A 17,624-nucleotide genomic window follows, 5' to 3' on the forward strand; every position below is an offset into this window, starting at 1 on the left:
GTCGGAGATCGGTGAGGTTCAATCTCCTCGGTCGGGAGAAAAACAGCTGGAGGAACTCAGCGGGTCGGGCAGCATCTGTGGAGGGAGTGGATCGTGACCCTTCAAGACTCCATTCTTGTCTCCATTTCACTCCGTCCAACAAAGGCCCCTTTAAGAGCCACTAGACAGAGCTACAACCTATTCCCCGCCCGCTCTCTCGTCTGTACTTGGGACTCCATCGTACAACTGGCAGCGATCTGTTGCTCGGGAGAATCCACGGCGTTTTAGAAATTTGTCAAAACTAATCCGGACACGGAAACACACACGGGGACAGACACACACACACGCAGACAGACACACACACGGAGACAGACACACACACACGGAGACATACACAGGGACACAGACACACACACACGGACACAGACACACACAGGGAGACACACATACATAGGGGGACACACACACATAGGGAGACAAACACACACACACACACAGGGACACACACACACACACATAGGGAGACAAACACACACACACACGCAGGGAGACATACACAGGGACACAGACACACACAGGGAGTCCACACACACCTCCAAATTTCCAAGCAGTAATTGTCCAATCAAAGCACGTTGACATCAAAACAATAACAATGTTTCCAAGGTACAACGGTGTTGACACACAAGGGATAAAGGTATTGCAACCTAGTTACTTCAAAACAATAACAAGGTTTCCAAAGACTAAAGGTAATGCCAACCTTGCTGATGCTCAAATCCTTTTGCTATGAATGCTAACATACCATTCGCCTTCACTGCCTGCTGCACCTGCATGCCTACTTTTAATGACTGGTGTACCATGACACCCAGGTCTCGTTGCGTCTCCCCCTTTCCTAATCGGCCACCATTCAGATAATAATCTACTTTCCTGTTTTTGCCACCAAAGTGGATAACCTCACATTTATCCACATTATACTGCATCTGCCATGCATTTGCCCACTTACCCAGCCTATCCAAGTCACCTTGGATGCTAGGAGGCTGCAGGACAATGCTGCTCCCCACCATCATCACCACAATGACCCAGAAGGGCAGGCTGGCCAAGGTGGATGCGCTGCGGTGCCACACTTACGGAGCCCGCAGCAGGTCTCAAAGCAGCTCCAGCTCCAGCCGTGGGCAGCTCTGGACGGGGGGCGAGTTAGGGTTAGGCATTTACCTGTCAGTGGAAGACGCCTTAGCCTCCCCCCAGCCTGGCACTGCCCCAGTCCCACTAAGGCCATGCCCCCCACTCTGCACACTGGCAGTCAGTGGGATTCAGTAAATGGAAGGGGGGGGACCCACTGGAACTGCCCTCATCCATTAATTAGGCAGGTTCAGGAGCCGGACCTCTGCGGCAGTCTCATTCAAAATACACACTCACAATTATATTCATTATATTATTTTTAAATAATGTAATGATATATAACTCCAGTCATATTCACGTCATATATATATCTATGGTATAATATATATGGTTTAAGTAGACCGAAGCACGGAATTAGGCTCCCCATGGTGTAATATGAGCATTGAACAATAGATGGAGCTTACTTTTTCGATCTCACATTTTCTAATTAGTTGAATTTATTAATGTGCAACTTTAATGTCCAGCGGTGATCGAGAACAAAAACATCCCGTAGGTACACAAAATTGCTGGGGAAACTCAGCGGGTGCAGCAGCATCTATGGAGCGAAGGAAATAGGCGACGTTTCGGGCCGAAACCCTTCTTCAGACTGGTGCCGTGTTCTGCTGTGTACTCGGGATACATGAGTTATGTGCCTTAGTGTAATAAAATACTTAGATTCAAATACTAATGAATCTGTTGTCCGAATCCGGTGATTTATCGAACACAGGACTGACCAGTGATCCCCGCACGCTGACACTACCCTACACACACTGGGGCCAATTTACATTTACACCAAGCCTGCTCGGCTTTGGAGTGAGGGAGGAAACCGGGGCTCCCGGAGAAAACCCACGCACGTCACGGGGAGATCCGTACGGCAAGCAGCCGAGGTTCAGGATCGAACCCGCGACCCTGGCGCTTTGAGGCTGCAACTCTACCGCTGTACCACCGAGCCGCCCAAAGTTTCAAAACTCTGGGGTCAAAATATTCACTTTGATGCATGCATGATATCCCGATGAGAGGTGGAATGTGAGGAAAATTGATTTAAATTGCGGGGAGAATAAGAGGGGTCAGCATAGAGTGGAATGGAATATTTTATTGTCACATCTGACAAGGCATAATTAAATTCTTTGCTTGTATACCTAAGGTACGTAAATAGGCACCCGACCACTGCCCTCCCCCTCTAATGGTGCACCTCCTTTTATAACGGTGGGAACCAAAATTATATGTAGCAACATGATGCTCTAACCAAGTTTTCATAAGTTCATATCATAGGAGCAGAATTTGGCCATTCAGCCCATCGACTCTACTCCGCCATTCAATCATGGCTGAATTAACTTCCCCTCTCAACCCCATTCTCCTGACTTCTCCCAGTCCAGTACTGAAGGACCATCGAGGTTGGTGATGGACCCCCATCAAGGAACACCGTCCTCTCTTACTTCGAGGGCGACCCCCCTTGGTGCAGCTGAGCTCTGGGTCCCTGGACCCCCTCGGGGGCCCCTGCGGAAGGTGACCCGCCCCGCCGAGCCCCTCCTGCGCCGGGCCGCCGACTCCTTGTAGTTCTTGGAGAGCAGGGTGTAGAGGAAGGGGTTGATGCAGCTGTTGCTGTAGGTCAGGCAGGTCACAAAGAAGTTGACGTAGGTGTGGGCGGCTGGCGACAATCCCAGCAGGCCGCGGTGGTACAGCTTGGCTAGCTGCCACGACCAGAACGGCACAAAGCAGGCCCAGTAAGCCAGGATGATGCTGAAGATCATGTACAAGACCTTCTGCTTCAAGTTGACGTTCCTCCTCTCGAGACTCAACCTCCCGGAGAACCAGTAGACGTGCCCCAGCCGGGCGTACAGATACCCGATGATCAGGCCTGGGGCCAAGATGCTGGTGTTGAATAAAATGGTGAGGTAGACCTTGTAGGAGTCGTGTTTCCAAGACGTGTAGCAGATCCTCTTTGGGATCCCGGCTGGGTCCGGGCTTTCTCGTAGATGTATGGTGATCATCATGGGCAAGCTGAGAAGGCAGGACAGTAGCCAAACGAGGGCGGCAACTGCCTTCCTGCAGCTTCTCGAACGCCCGGGGTCCAGGGGCGAGGCCACGGCTCGGTACCGCTCCACGCTCATCACAGTGAGGATGAAGATGCTGGCGTGCATGGTCAGCAGGTCCAGGCTGAAGAGGAGCCTGCAGCCCACCTCCTCGAAGTACCAGTCCTTGGCAAAGTAGGTGCAGACTACGAAGGGGATGGTACACAGATAGAGCAGGTCGGCCAGGGCCAGGTTGGAGATGTAGACGCACATGGAGCTGGTGGACCTCATCGACCGGGCGGTGACCACCAGAGTGTAGATGTTGCCCACGATACCAAAGATGCACATGGTGCCCAGGGTGGCCCCCAGCAGCGACGTGACCAGCACCTGGTTTGGGTTCTCCTCATTTTGAAGGGACGTGTTAGCGGTCGAGTTTCTCTTCGAGACTTGGCCAACATCAACGTCTTCCATCTTCCTCTTGATTTGTCATTTGGCTTCCCAAGCTGAGAGAGGACTGAGAGAACTCAGCTGGAGAGAAGGAATGGTTCACTGCCCGTTGCATCTGGAAAAAGAAAAATCTTGGTTATTTTCCTCAACAAGAAACGGCATGGTGGCGCAGCGGTAGAGTTGCTGCCTCACTACGTCAGGGACCCAGGTTCGATCCTGACTACGGGTGCTGTCCGTAGTCAGGAGCTTGTACGCTCTCCCCGTGACCGCCTGGGTTTTCTCCGGGTGCTCCGGTTTTTTCACACACTCCAAAGACGGACAGGTTTGGAGGTTCAATTACTTTTGGTACAATTGTAAATTGCCGCTAGTCCGCCTGAACCAACCTGATCTCCCGGTTGCCAAAGAGTTTCATTCCCATTCCCACACTGACTTTTCTGTCCTAGGCCTCTTCCATTATCAGTGAGGCTAATCGCTAATTGGAGGAACAGCATCTCATATTTCGCTTGAGCAGCTTACAACCCAGTGGTATGAAATTTGATTTCTCTCACTTCAATTAACGCCTACACTCTCTCTCTCTCTCTATCCCTCCCCCACCCAAATTGCACCAGGTTCTCGTTCACACCTAGCAAACAGCTAACAATGACCTGTTTCTTTTCTCATTGTAACTTTTTAATATATTTTTCTTTTATTTGTTCTGTGTCTCTACATCACAGTCTCGTTTCCATTTCCCCATCAACCATTCCTTCTCTCCAGCTGAGTTCTCTCAGTCTGTCCCGCATAGTTACTCCAGCATTTTGTGTCTATCTTTGGTTTAAACCGGCATCTGTAGTTCCTTCCGAAGCACTGTCCATGTACCTGTCTGATTGCTTCTTAATCATTGTCAATAGACTAGATATTCAAGAAGGAACTGCAGATGTTGGAGTATTGAAGGTAGACAAAATTGCTGGAGAAACTCAGCGGGTGCGGCAGCATCTATGGAGCGAAGGAAATAGGCAACGTTTCGGGCCGAAACCCTTCTTCAGACAATAGATAATAGGTGCAGGAGTAGGCCATTCGGCCCTTCAAGCCAGCACCGCCATTCAATGTGATCATCCCCAATCAGTACCCCATTCCTGCCTTCTCCCCAAAATCCCCTGACTCCGCTATCTTTAAGAGCCCTATCTAGCTCTCTCTTGTAAGTATCCAGAGAACCGGTCTCCACTGAGGCAGAGAATTCCACAGACTCACAACTCTTTGTGAGAAAAAGTGTTTCCTCGTCTCCGTTTTAAATGGCTAACCCCTTATTCTTAAACTGTGGCCCCTGTGACAATCACAGCCTCAACTACCTCCTCTGGCAGCTCGTTCCATACACCCACCACCCTTTGTGTGAAAAAGTTACCTCTCAGATTCCTATAAAATCTTTCTCCTCCCATTACTTTAAACTAATGTCCTCTGGTTTCTCGATTGGCCCACTCTGGGCAAGGGACTCTGTGCATCTACCCGATCTATTCTTCTCATGATCGTATAGACTCTATAAGATCACCCCTCATCCTCCTGTGCTGCATCCAGGGAATAGGATCCCATTAGCTTCGAGATCGTCAGGGTAAAGCCTTGGGTGCTGCCTCATCCAGTCATATTGACCAGTTAGGGTCACAGCAGCAGAAATGGGTAAACATGAGGAATGCTCGCAGTGACTGGGGGGGGGGGGGGGGGGGGGGGGGGGTGAGGGGAGCTGTAGGTCGCAAGGGAGTGGCAAGGAGTCCTGAACTACCATCTACCTAATTGGCGACCCTCAGACCGTTGATCAGACTTTGCTGGCTTTACCTTGCACTAAACGTTATTCCCTTATCATGGCAGACACAAAGCTGGAGCAACTCAGCGGCTCAGACAGCATCTCTGGAGAGAACAGACAGGCGACTCTCAGTCTGAAGAAGGGTCTCGACAGATATCACGGGGTTATGGGGAGAAGGCAGGAGAGTGGGGTTAGGAGGGAACGATAGATCAGCCGCGATTGAACGGCAGAGTAGACTGTCCTAATTCTGCTCCTATCACTTGTGACCCTATGTCCCGAAACATCGCCTGTTCCTTCTCCCCAGAGATGCTGCCTGACCCGCTGAGTAACTCCGGCTTTTTGTGTCTATCTTCAGTTTGAACCAGCATCTACTGTTCCTTCCAACACATGACCTTATCATGCATCTGTACACTGTAAATGGCTCGATTGTAATCATGTATTGTCTTTCCGCCGACTGGGCGGCGCGCAACGAAAGCTTTTCACTGTACCTCGGCACACATGACAATAAACTAAACTGAAGCGGAATATCTGCAAGGGGGAAATAAAACAGGAATGTCTGCAAGCAAGCACATTGATGTCACGTAGAAAATATTGATTAGACCTTACACTGATCATGTGAGGCAGCTTCTCTTGGTCTCCCTTTACTCCAGCAGTCCATCCAGCCTCCAGGTCAATTCCAACTCTCGTCCTCGTCCGATCCAAAATAAAACAGCATTGCTTTCTTCCGAAGTAAACGGACACCAGTGGGACTTGTGTTGGACAACTTAACTTCGGTTCCGTGGGATTATTATTTCATTTTTTGTTTGTTCCCGCTACAGCTCGGTGGGTAAACGTCGTGCCTTCAACTCAGCGGTTTTTCTTGGGGTGGGAGATTGCAACCTTCACCTGGTCCGCCCTGTTTCGACGAATGCAATCAACTCGACGTGCACAAACGGAAGATCAAATAGAACAAGTTGTCCAACAACTTTAGGCCGTGCACGCCACACGCAAGAAGAAGAAGAAACAAGTTCTCTCTCACACAAAATCCAGCATCTGGCTCGCTGGCGCTGAGTGGAGGAGACTCGCTGGCTGGGCAGGGAATGTGCCTCTGTCCTGTGATCTGTCCCTCTCTCTTTCTCTCTCTCTCTCTCGCCTGTCCATCTTCCTGCCTCCCCCTCCCCTCTCTCCTTCACTTTCCCACCCACTCTTACTTTCTCTCTCCTCTTCTCTCTCCCTCTCTCTGCTCTTCAAATGCTCCCTCTGCATTCTCTCCCTCCCCTCTCTCTCCCCCTCTCTCCTTCACTTTCCCACCCACTATTACTTTCTTTCTTTCTCCTCTCTCTATCTCTCTCTCCTCTTCTCTCTATCTCTCTCTGTTGCTCTTCAAACTTCAAACGCTTTCCTTTTATTCCTCTTTCTCTCTCCTATCACCATCTTCCCCTCTAAACTCCCCCCCCCTCTCCCCTTCCCTCATCGCTCCCCTCTCATTCTGTTTTTTCCTCTCCTTTTCCCTTCTGCCTTTTTTCTTGTTCCATCCTCCCTCATTTTCATTCTCTTCTTTTCCCATTCTCTCTCTCCCTCCTAATTCCTTCTGCATCCTCTCTCCCCCTTTCCTTCCCTCTCTCTCCCCTCCCTCCCATTCTCTCTCTCCATCCCTCCCCCCCTCTCTCCCCATTCATTCTCCCATCTCAATCTCTCTCCCTCTCCTCATTCCTTCTCTCCCTCCCTCACTCGGTTCTCTCCCTTACTCTCCCCTCCTTCTCCCTCGATCTACCCCTTCTCTCCCCCACTCTGAGTTCCCTCTCCCTTCCCCTTTCATTCAGCCTTCTGTTACTCCCCTACCCCCCCCCCCCCCCCCCCCACCGGCCGATGCTCCAGTCTCTGTCAACTGATGCCGGTCCGCAGACATGATTTGCAACACGTACATGTGATATTCCTGCACCGCTTGCTCCTTGCTGGTGAGATTCCTGCCCCGCTCACCTCACGCCCTCTTCTCCTTTACTTTGCGGCTCCGTGTTTCCCTCGCTCCCAAACCTTGTAATTACCCGCGCACTCTCTCACGTTTATTTCCCCAACTTCTTCCTCTCTCTCCTTCTCACTATACTAGGGGCGGCACGGTGACCTGGGTTCGATCCTGACCTTGGGCGCTGTCTGTGCAGAGTTTGCGCGTTCTCCCCGTGACCGCGCGGGTTTCCTCCGGGTGCTCCGGTTTCCTCCCACATCCGAAAGACGTGCGGCTTTGGCTTCTGTACATTGCCCCTATAGTGTAGGATAGAAGGAGTGTACGGCGATCGCTGGTCGGTGCGGACTCCAACCTCTCCCCTGGCCTCCACACCCATCTGTGGCAATGAATTCCACAGATTCACCACATTCTGGCTCAGGAAATCCCTCCTCATCTCCTTCCTAAGGGAACGTCCTTTTATTCTGAGGCCAGTTCATAAGTGCTAGGAGTAGAATTAGGCCATTCGGCCCATGAAGTCTACTCCACCATTCAACTATGGCTGATCTATCTCTCCCTCCCAACCCCATTAGAAACATAGAAAATAGGTGCAGGAGGAGGCCATTTGGCCCTTCGAGCCAGCACCGCCGTTCATTGTCATCATGGCTGATCGTCCCCCATCAATAACCCGTGCCTGCCTTCTCCCCATATCCCTTGACTCCACTAGCCACTAGAGCCCTATCTAACTCTCTCTTAAATCCATCCAATGATTTGGCCTCCACTGCCCTCTGTGGCAGGGAATTCCATAAATTCACAATTCTCTGGGTGAAAAAGTTTTTTTCTCACCTCAGTCCTAAATGGCCTCCCCTTTATTCTAAGACTGTGGCCCCTGGTTCTGGACTCGCCCAACATTGGGATCATTTTTCCTACATCTAGCCTGTCCAGTCCTTTTATAATTTTATATGTTTCTATAAGAACCCCCTCATCCTTCTAAACTCCAGTGAATACAAGCCTAGTCTTTTCAATCTTTCCTCATATGACAGTCCTGCCATCCCAGGGATCAAACTTGTGAACCTACGCTGCACTGCCTCAATCACAAGGATGTCCTTCTGCAAATTAGGAGACCAAAACTGTACACAATACTCCAGATGTGGTCTCACCAGAGCCCTATACAACTGCAGAAGAACCTCTTTACTCCTATACTGAAATCCTCTTGTTATGAAGGCCAACATTCCATTAGCTTTCTTCACTGCCTGCTGTACCTGCACGCCAACTTTCAGTGACCTGTGTACAAGGACACCCAGGTCTCACTGCACCTCCCCCTTACCTAACCTAACCCCATTGAGATAATAATCTGCCCCCTTGTTTTTGCCGCCAAAGTGGATAACCTCATATTTATCTATATTATACTGCATCTGCCACGCATCTGCCCACTCACTCAACCTGTCCAGGTCACCCTGCAACCTCCTAACATCCTCTTCACAGTTCACACTGCCACCCAGCTTTGTGTCATCCGCAAACTTGCTAGTGTTGCTCCTAATTCCCTCTTCCAAATCATTAATATATATGGTAAACAGTTGCGGCCCCAACACCGAGCCTTGCGGCACTCCACTCGCCACTGCCTGCCATTCTGAAAAGGACCCGTTCACTCCTACTCTTTGCTTCCTGTCTGCCAACCAATTTTCTATCCAAGTCAACACCCTACCCCAATGCCATGTGCTCTAATTTTAGTCACCAGTCTCCCGTGCGGGACCTTATCAAAGGCTTTCTGAAAGTCTAGATACACTACATCCACTGGCTCCCCTTCATCCATTTTACTTGTCACATCCTCAAAAAATTCCAGAAGATTAGTCACGCATGATTTCCCTTTCATAAATCCATGTTGACTTGGACTAATCCATTTACTGCTATCCAAATGCCCCATTATTACCTCTTTAATAATTGACTCCAGCATCTTTCCCACCACCGGTCAGGCTAACTGGTCTGTAATTCCCCGTTTTCTCTCTCGCTCCTTTCTTGAAAAGTGGGATAACATTAGCTATCCTCCAATCCACAGGAACTGATCCTGAATCTATTGAACATTGGAAAATGATCACCAATGTGTCCACTATTTCTAGAGCCACCTCCCTGAGGACCCTGGGATGCAGACCATCAGGCCCAGGGGATTTATCATCCTTCAGTCCCATTAGCCTACCCAATACTATTTCTCACCTAATGAACATTTCTTTCAGTTCCTCTACCCCCTTAGATCCTCTGTCCTCCAGTACATCTGGGAGATTGTTTGTGTCTTCCTTAGTGAAGACAGATCCGAAGTACTGTTCAACTCTTCTGCCATTTCCTTGTTCCCCATAATAATTTCACCCATGTCTGCCTTTAAGGGACCCACATTTGACTTTGCTACTCTTTTTCCCTTAACATATCTAAAGAAGCTTTTACTGTCCTTCTTTATATTCCTGGCCAGCTTCCCTCGTACTTCATCTTTTCAGCCCGTATTGCCCGTTTTGTTTCCTTCTGTTGTCCTATGAAAGTTTCCCAATCCTCTGGCTTCCGGCTACTCTTTGCTGTGTTATACATCTTTTATTTTAGTTTATTCTATCCCTAACTTCTCTTGTCAGCCACGGTTGCCTCCTACTCCCCTTAGAATCTACTACCTTTTTGGAATGAAATGATCCTGCGTCTTCCGGATTATGCCCAGAAATTCCTGCCATTGCTGTTCCACCGTCATTCCTGCTAGGATCCCCTTCCAGTCTACCTTGGCCAGCTCCCCTCTCATGCCTTCATAGTCCCCTTTGTTCAACTGCATCACTGACACTTCCGATTTAACCTTCTCCTTCTCAAATTGCAGATTAAAACTAATCATATTATGATCACTACCTCCAAGCGGTTCCTTTACCTCGAGTTCTCTTATCATATTTGGTTCATTGGACAACCCTAAATCCAGAATTGCCTTTTCTCTGGTCGGCTCCATTCCAAGCTGCTCTAAGAATCCATCTCGGAGGCATTCTACAAACTCTCTTTCTTGGGGTCCTGAACCAACCTGATATTCCCAGTCTACCTGCATATTGAAATCCCCCATCACCACAGTGGCATTACCTTTGTTACATGCCGGTTTTAACTCCTGCTGCAACTTACACCCTACATCAAGAATCTATCTACCTCCACCTACCTCTACCAATACCCATTGACTTGGCCTCCACAGCCGTCTGTGGCAATAAACTCCACAGATTCACCACCCCCTGACTAAAGAAATTCCTCCTCATCTCCGTCCTATAATTCCAAGGCTAGACTCTCCCACCAGTGGAACCATCTGCTCCACATCCACTCTGTCCAGGCTTTTCACTATTCAGTTCAATCGATCAACTTGCGTCCCATTGTTTCCCAATTTCGGATTCACTCGCTCTCAGTGTAACAGCTTAGCCCGCAAACCCATTCACTCAGCGTTCAACCCCCACCCCAGGCAGCCGCTGCCCACACTAAGATGCTGAGAGGCACGGTGGCGCAGCGGTAGAGTTGCTGCCTTACAGCAAAATGCAGCACCGGAGACCCAGGTTCGATCCCGCCTACGGGTGCTGTCTGTACGGAGTTTGCACGTTCTCCCCATGACTGCGTGGGTTTTCTCCGGGATCTTTGGTTTCCTCCCACACTCCAAAGGCGTGCAGGTTTATAGGTTAATTGGCTTGGTGTAAATGTAAAAAAATGTCCCTAGTGTCTGCATGATAGTGTTAATGTGCGGGGATAGTGTTAATGTGCGGGGATAGTGTTAATGTCGCTGGTCGGCGTGGACTCGGTGGGCCAAAGGGCCTGTTTCCGCACTGTATCTCTAAACTAAACTAAGCTAAAACACTCCTGGGACACGCACAGCACAGATTCGATACGGAGTAAACCTCCTTTATCACCATTTTAATTCAAGGCCATCGACCTTCAGACACAAAAATGCTGGAGGAACTCAGCGGGGCAGGCAGCATCTCTGGAGAGAAGGATTGGGTGACATTTCGGGCCCCGACACTTCTTCAGACCAAAAACATTAACTCTGGTTCTCCCCCCACTGATGTTGCCTGACCCACCACCACTAATGACTTGCTCTTAGTCTTCTATACAAATACAAGTTGTACTTGGACCATGTCGCTGCCATCATCAGCCTTTATATTGTTGACAAAGTGTATGGGCAATATCAGAAAGGCAGCGCCACTGTGTCGAAAGTTTCCACGCCACTTTTCCCAATGTTCCCTGTTCCTGGTCAGACCATTTAACCCCAGGACTGTGACTGTTCCACCTCTGAATAATGGCCACCTATTATTCTGTAGGTAGTTTTCCCTTTTTCCCCTCTAGGCTCTAACCTCTAGGGTAATTGATAATATGTATTCAAGAGAGAGTTAGATTTAGCTCTTAGGGCTGACGGAATCAAGGGATATATGGGGAGGTAGCAGGAACGGGGTACTGCTTTTGGATGATCAGCCATGATCATATTGAATGGCGGTGCTGGCCCCGAATGGCCAAATGCACCTATTTACTATTTCTGTGGACACAAAATGCTGGAGTAACTCAGTGGGACACAGGCGCCATCTCTGGAGAGAATGAATGGGTCGGGACAACATCTTCGGACTGAGAGCCATGGGAGGCACAGAGATGGGGAAGGGCAAGGCGTGAAAACGAGACACAAAAGGGGATGGAGATCATAATAGTTGACTGGGGTGGGGAATTCTGCTGGGACTCGGTGAGTGTTAATGGAAGGTGCCAGCTGGTGAAGGGCTGGGCGATACAACTAACGGTAGCCGCGTTCACCCCGTGAGTTAATCACAGCGGGTTCCGTCTCAGAGTCTGGTCTGACAGGTCAGTCAGTGGTGGAAATCCTTAGGTCAGGCTCGACGGAGCTGGCTGTTGTGCTTTACGGTCCAGTGCCGGGCTGTTCCAAGTTAAGCCAACAATTCTGGAGGGGGTGGGGGAAGGAAAAACGCCATCAGTAGTATCTGGAGACATTGGTGAAACGGGTTCCAGAGGCAAATGTCACTTTGTTTGTCCGTAAAAAGTGGGTGGAGAGTCGGAGGCAGGTCGGCTTGTTCTATCGTCTGTGTTTGAAGTAGGCTTCCACTGAAAGAGAGAAGAGATCCAATCATTCACTCACTCGAGCAAGCAGTTGGCGTGGCAAAGCCCTCCTCCCTCCCCGCTCTGACCACCGTGAGCAGTTTAGAGATACAGCGCGGAAACAGGCCCTTCGGCTCACCGAGTACGTGCCGACCAGCACATCCCCGGCACACAAACACCATCCAACACACACGCTAGGGACAATTTTACCGAAGCCAATTAGCCTGCAAACCTGTGCGTCTTTGGAGTGCGGGAGGAAACCGGAGATCCCGGAGAAAACCCACGGGGAGAGCGTACAAACTCCGTACAGACAGCACCCGCAGTCGGGATCGAACCCGGGTCTCTGGCGCTGTGAGGCAGCAACTCTACCGCTGCGCCACTGTGCCGTCCTGAGGTGTAGAAAAAAAGATACCAAGTGCTGGAGTAACTCAGCATGTCAGGCAGCATCTCTGGAGAGAATGGATAGGTGACGAGACCCTTCTTCAGACGACATTGAGAAAGGTTTAGGTTTAATATTGTCACAAAGCTTTGCTTTGCATGCTATCTAATCAAATTAGACAATGCTATGCATAAATATGTGTGTGGAGGAAACATAGAAAATAGGTGCAGGAGTAGGCCATTCGGCCCTTCGAGCCTGCACCACCATTCGATATGATCATGGCTGATCATCCAACTCAGTATCCCATCCCTGCCTTCTCTCCATACCCCCTGGTCCCTTTAGCCACAAGGGCCACATCTAACTCCCTCTTATATATAGCCAATTAACTGGCCTCAACTATCTTCTGTGGCAGAGAATTCCACAGATTCACCACTCTCTGTGTAAAAAATGATTTTCTCATCTCGGTCCTAAAAGACTTCCCTCTTATCCTTAAACTGTGACCCCTAGTTCTGGACTTCTGGACATCGGGAATAATCTTCCTGCATCTAGCCTGTCCAACCCCTTAAGAATTTTGTAAGTTTCTATAAGATCCCCCCTCAATCTTCTGAATTCCAGCGTGTACAAGCCGAGTCTATCCAGTCTTTCTTCATATGAAAGTCCTGCCATCCCAGGAATCAGTCTGGTGAACCTTCTCTGTACTCCCTCTATGGCAAGAATGTCTTTCCTCAGATTAGGAGACCAAAACTGTACGCAATACTCCAGGTGTGGTCTCACCAAGACCCTGTACAACTGCAGTAGAACCTCCCTGCTCTTATACTCAAATCCTTTTGCTATGAATAGGAAACTGCAGATGCTGGTTTAAACCAAAGATAGACACAAAATGCTGGAGTAACTCAGCGGGACAGGCAGCAGCATCTCTGGAGAGAAGGAATGGGTGATGTTTTGGGACCACACTCTTCTTCAGGCGGAAACAACTTAGTTTAAATGAGTTTATTGTCATGTGTACCAAGGTACAGTAAAAATACAATTAAGTCAAACTCCAGTACAATAGTGTGAAGGGGTGTAGAATCTAGCTCTCAACAATGAAGCACATCGGGCGTATCGGTTCCTGCTTTTCCCCCATATATCCCTTGATTCCATCAGCCCCAAGTGCTATTATCTAACTCTCTCTTGAATACATATTACCACCTACCCTGGAAACAGAGCCTGGAGGGAAAAAGGGAAAACTACCTACAAAATAACACGAGGCCATTATTCAGTTGCTGCCTCACAGCGCCAGAGACCCGGGTTCGATCCTGACTACGGGCGCTGTCTGTACGGAGTTTGTACCTTCTCCCCGTGACCTGCGTGGGGTTTCTCCTGCTGCTTACGAACATGTGAAAAGAGGGATGGAGGCAAGAGAATAGGGAGGTTTCACGGCAGTCGGGTCACGACCCATGACCCGTACTGTTGCTACGCTACTCCACGTGGAGTACACGCGATGAACTGCAGGTAGGCACTTACCATTGTTTCCAGCGTAGCGGGCCCGTTAAAACCCGCCGAAATTGTCAATATTTGCGCTGTAAATAATTATGGAAATCGGGATAAGCGTGTGAGACATTTAGCCTACTTCAGAATTCCAAAAATGAGGAGAAATGACGGTAGATAGAAGCGAGAGCTGAAGGGACAACAACAGCCAGAGTGCTTGGCGAATATTGGCCGTTTGCTCACTGCCTTTCATCAACAGTAAGGCATTATTTGTGTTTTTTTCTTGATTTCTTTGGCATCTAAAAAGTTTCAGAAGTGATAAATCTGGCTGTACATTTTTTAAATCGCCCATAGTTCTCAAGTGGGTTTTTACATACAAAATGAAAACGCATCTGAAGAAAAATTTATCACTTCTGAGACTTTTTAGATACCAAAGGAATCAAGAAAAAACACAAATAATGCCTTACTTGATGAAACGCAGTGAGCAAACGTGATAATCCCCAATATTTTCAATTCCGATATCTGCACGGCCAATGTTTACCAAACATTTTAGCTGCTGTTGTCCCTTCAGCTCTGCTTCTCTTTACCTTCATTTCGCTTCACGTTTGGAATTCTGAAGTTGGGTACATGTCTCTCACACTTACCCCGACTTACACTATTTTTTTCAGCGCAAAAATGCAACATTTTGGCGTTTTTTAACAGGTAGGAAAGTACACGTTTCTTGCATTAATAACATATACCGGAAGTTACGGCTGTCTTCCAGATGGATTGAGCGGCTCCATGCGTCAAGCCCTATGACCCAGTGACCTTGCGTGCAACCCCCCTATAGGCAGGAAGGGAATGTTAACTGTGGGGTGGGGAGAGAGGGAGAGGGCAGGGAGAAGAGTGTGCCACGTGGAGGGGAGAGAGGAGAGGCAGTACCTGTATATTCCTGCGGTGACATCTGTTGAGCCATCACCCCGTTGAACACTGACACCCATTCCTGCCGATCTTGCTCCGTCTCGCAGATGAAGAGGAAGTCGCGGTCGGGGGTTACGATGGTGATGCCGTGCTGCCAGGAGCCGCTGGCCGGTGTGCCCGGCGGCAGCCCCTCTTTCACCACATACCCGTTGTCGCTGCTGCCGATGAACACCTCGCCCCGGGCATACGCGTCCTGCAAAGGCAATGTCCGCGGAGAGCCTTTAGGTGTTGTCGCTGCCTCGCCTCGCCACGCCACGGACCCGGGTTCGATCCCGGCCTCTGGGGCGCTGTCTGTGCGGAGTTTGCACGTTCTCCCCGAGACCCGCGCGGGTTTTCTCCGGGTGCTCCGGTTTCACCCCACACTCGAAAGACGTGCGGGTCTATCGGCCTGTGTAAATTGTAAACTGCCCACTAGTGTGTAAAAGTGGGGTAACAGTGAACTGGTGATCGATGGTGAGTGTGAACTCTCAGCCCGATGGGCATGTTTTCACTTGGGCCACACAGTGGTAGAGTTGCTGCCTCACAGCGCCAGAGACCCGGGTTCGATCCTGACTACGGGTGCTGACTGTACAGAGTTTTTGCCTTCTCCCTGTGACCCGCGTGGGTTTTCTTCCGGCTGCTCCGGTTTCACCCCACATCCCAGATTCCTCCCACATCCCACGAGGATGTAGCCAGGACTAGAGAGCCTGAGCTACAGGGAGAGGTTGGGCCGGCTAGGACTTTGTTCCTTGGCACACAGGAGGCTGGAGGGGTGATCTTATAGGGGTGTGTAAAATCATGAGGGGAATAGATAAGCTAGACAAAATTCCTTCTCTCCAAAGATGCTGCCTCACCTGCTGAGTATCTCCAGCATTTTTGTCTACCTTCGATTTTTCCAGCATCTGCAGTTCCTTCTTAAACAGGGGAATAGATGAGGTGAATGCAGAACAAGAACCAGAATAGAAAGGTTTAAGCTGAAGAGGTGAAAGATTTAAATGGGACCCGATGGCAGATTTTTCCACAGAAGAAGGGTCTCGACCCGAAAAACGTCACCCGTTCCTTCTCTTTTAAGAATTTTACAGTTTAAGAATAAGGAGGAAGCCATTTAGAACGGAAATGAGGAAACACTTTTTCTCACAGAGAGCGGTGAGTGTGGCATTCTCTGCCTCAGAGGGCGGTGGAGGCCGGTTCTCTGGATACTTTCAAGACAGAGCTAGATAGGGCTCTTAAAGATAGTGGAGTCGGGGGATATGGGGAGAAGGCAGGAACGGGGTACTGATTGTGGATGATCAGCCATGATCACATTGAATGGCGGTGCTGGCTCAAAGGGCCGAATGGCCTCCTCCTGCACCTATTGTCTACCTCACCCGCTGAGTTTCTCCAGCATTTTTGTCCACCTTCGATTTCTCCAGCATCTGCAGTTCCTTCTTAAACAGGGGAATAGATGAGGTGAATGCAGAACAAGAACCAGAATAGAAAGGTTTAAGGTGAAGAGGGGAAAGATTTAAAAGGGAGCCGAGGGGCAGATTTTTCCACTCAGAAGAAGGGTCTCCACCCGAAAAACGTCACCCGTTCCTTCTCTCCAGGGATGCTGCCTGTCCCGCTGAGTGACCCCAGCACTTTGTAGTGTGGTGGCAACTCTGCTGCGCATCTCACAGAGTGAGGGTGCTGTGTGCAGTTAGGCTCCAGTATTAGACTGCGCGCCACTAATTCCCCGGGCCCTCTGTACAACACACGAAGGATTCCACGGTGAATCAGCTGTGAAAGCGGTGAAGCAACATAGGAAACGACCCAACTTCCACTTTCATTCAGGAAGGGTTCGGACCCTGTCTGCCACACTGTGTGTGACAAGAACCTGCTTTCTCAAACCCCTTGCTTTACCCAGGCAGAGACATTTGGCCTGAGTTTAGTCTTACTTCAGGTCGGCCACAAAATGCTGGAGTAACCCAGCGGGACCAAAATGATCGATTGTAATGATGTATTGTCTTTCTGCTGACTGGTTAGCACACGACAAAAAGCTTCTCATTACACGCCAGTCCACAGTCATAGAGTGATACAGTCTGGAAACAGGCCCTTCGGCCCAACATGTCCCAGCTACACTAGTCCCACCTGCCAGCATTTGGTCCATATCCCTCCAAACCTGTCCTATCCATGTACCTGCCTAACTGTTTCTTAAAAGTGGAGATAGTCCCAGCCTCAACTCCTCCGGCAGCTCGTTCCATACACCCACCACCCTTTGTGTGAAAACGTCACCCCTCAGATTCCCATTAAATCTTTTCCCCTTCACCTTAAACCTATGCCCTCTGGTCCTCGATTCACCTACTCTGAGCAAGAGACTCTGTGCATCTACCCGATCTATTCCTCTCATGATCTTATACACCTCTGTAAGATCTCCCCTCATCCTCCTGAGCTCCATCTTAACGATAGAGGCAAAGGGTGAATGAAATAAAGGTTGATCAAATGCATCTAGAGTGC

The 17,624-nt window shown here is 49.5% G+C and overlaps 2 protein-coding genes across 2 annotated transcripts in view; both read right to left on the reverse strand.

Annotated features, from left to right (window-relative positions):
• Positions 1 to 2,297: 2,297 nt before the first annotated feature.
• On the reverse strand, positions 2,298 to 6,214 carry LOC116966877 (urotensin-2 receptor-like). The gene is made up of 2 exons (XM_033013230.1): positions 5,971 to 6,214; positions 2,298 to 3,708 (listed from the first exon to the last, which is right to left on the reverse strand). Exon 2 carries the CDS (start codon positions 3,615 to 3,617, stop codon positions 2,547 to 2,549), a length of 1,071 nt encoding a protein of 356 aa, XP_032869121.1. The 5' UTR covers positions 3,618 to 3,708; positions 5,971 to 6,214; the 3' UTR covers positions 2,298 to 2,546.
• A 5,767-nt stretch (positions 6,215 to 11,981) lies between these two features.
• LOC116966800 (arf-GAP with dual PH domain-containing protein 1-like) overlaps positions 11,982 to 17,624 on the reverse strand; it is a 31,134-nt gene continuing 25,491 nt past the window's right edge. The window contains exons 7-8 of the mRNA XM_033013138.1: positions 15,132 to 15,363; positions 11,982 to 12,370 (exon numbers count right to left, since the gene is read on the reverse strand). Of these exons, the coding sequence (XP_032869029.1) occupies positions 12,342 to 12,370; positions 15,132 to 15,363 (261 nt within the window). The 3' untranslated portion in view covers positions 11,982 to 12,341. The remainder of the gene's footprint in view (positions 12,371 to 15,131; positions 15,364 to 17,624) is intronic.

Source organism: Amblyraja radiata, chromosome 38, assembly GCF_010909765.2.
Source record: "Amblyraja radiata isolate CabotCenter1 chromosome 38, sAmbRad1.1.pri, whole genome shotgun sequence".
Lineage (NCBI taxonomy): Eukaryota > Metazoa > Chordata > Chondrichthyes > Rajiformes > Rajidae > Amblyraja > Amblyraja radiata.

What these genes read in the sequence shown, in the direction of transcription:
- LOC116966877 (XM_033013230.1), bottom strand. Translation starts at nt 3,617, where the DNA reads ATGGAAGACGTTGATGTTGGCCAAGTCTCGAAGAGAAACTCGACCGCT.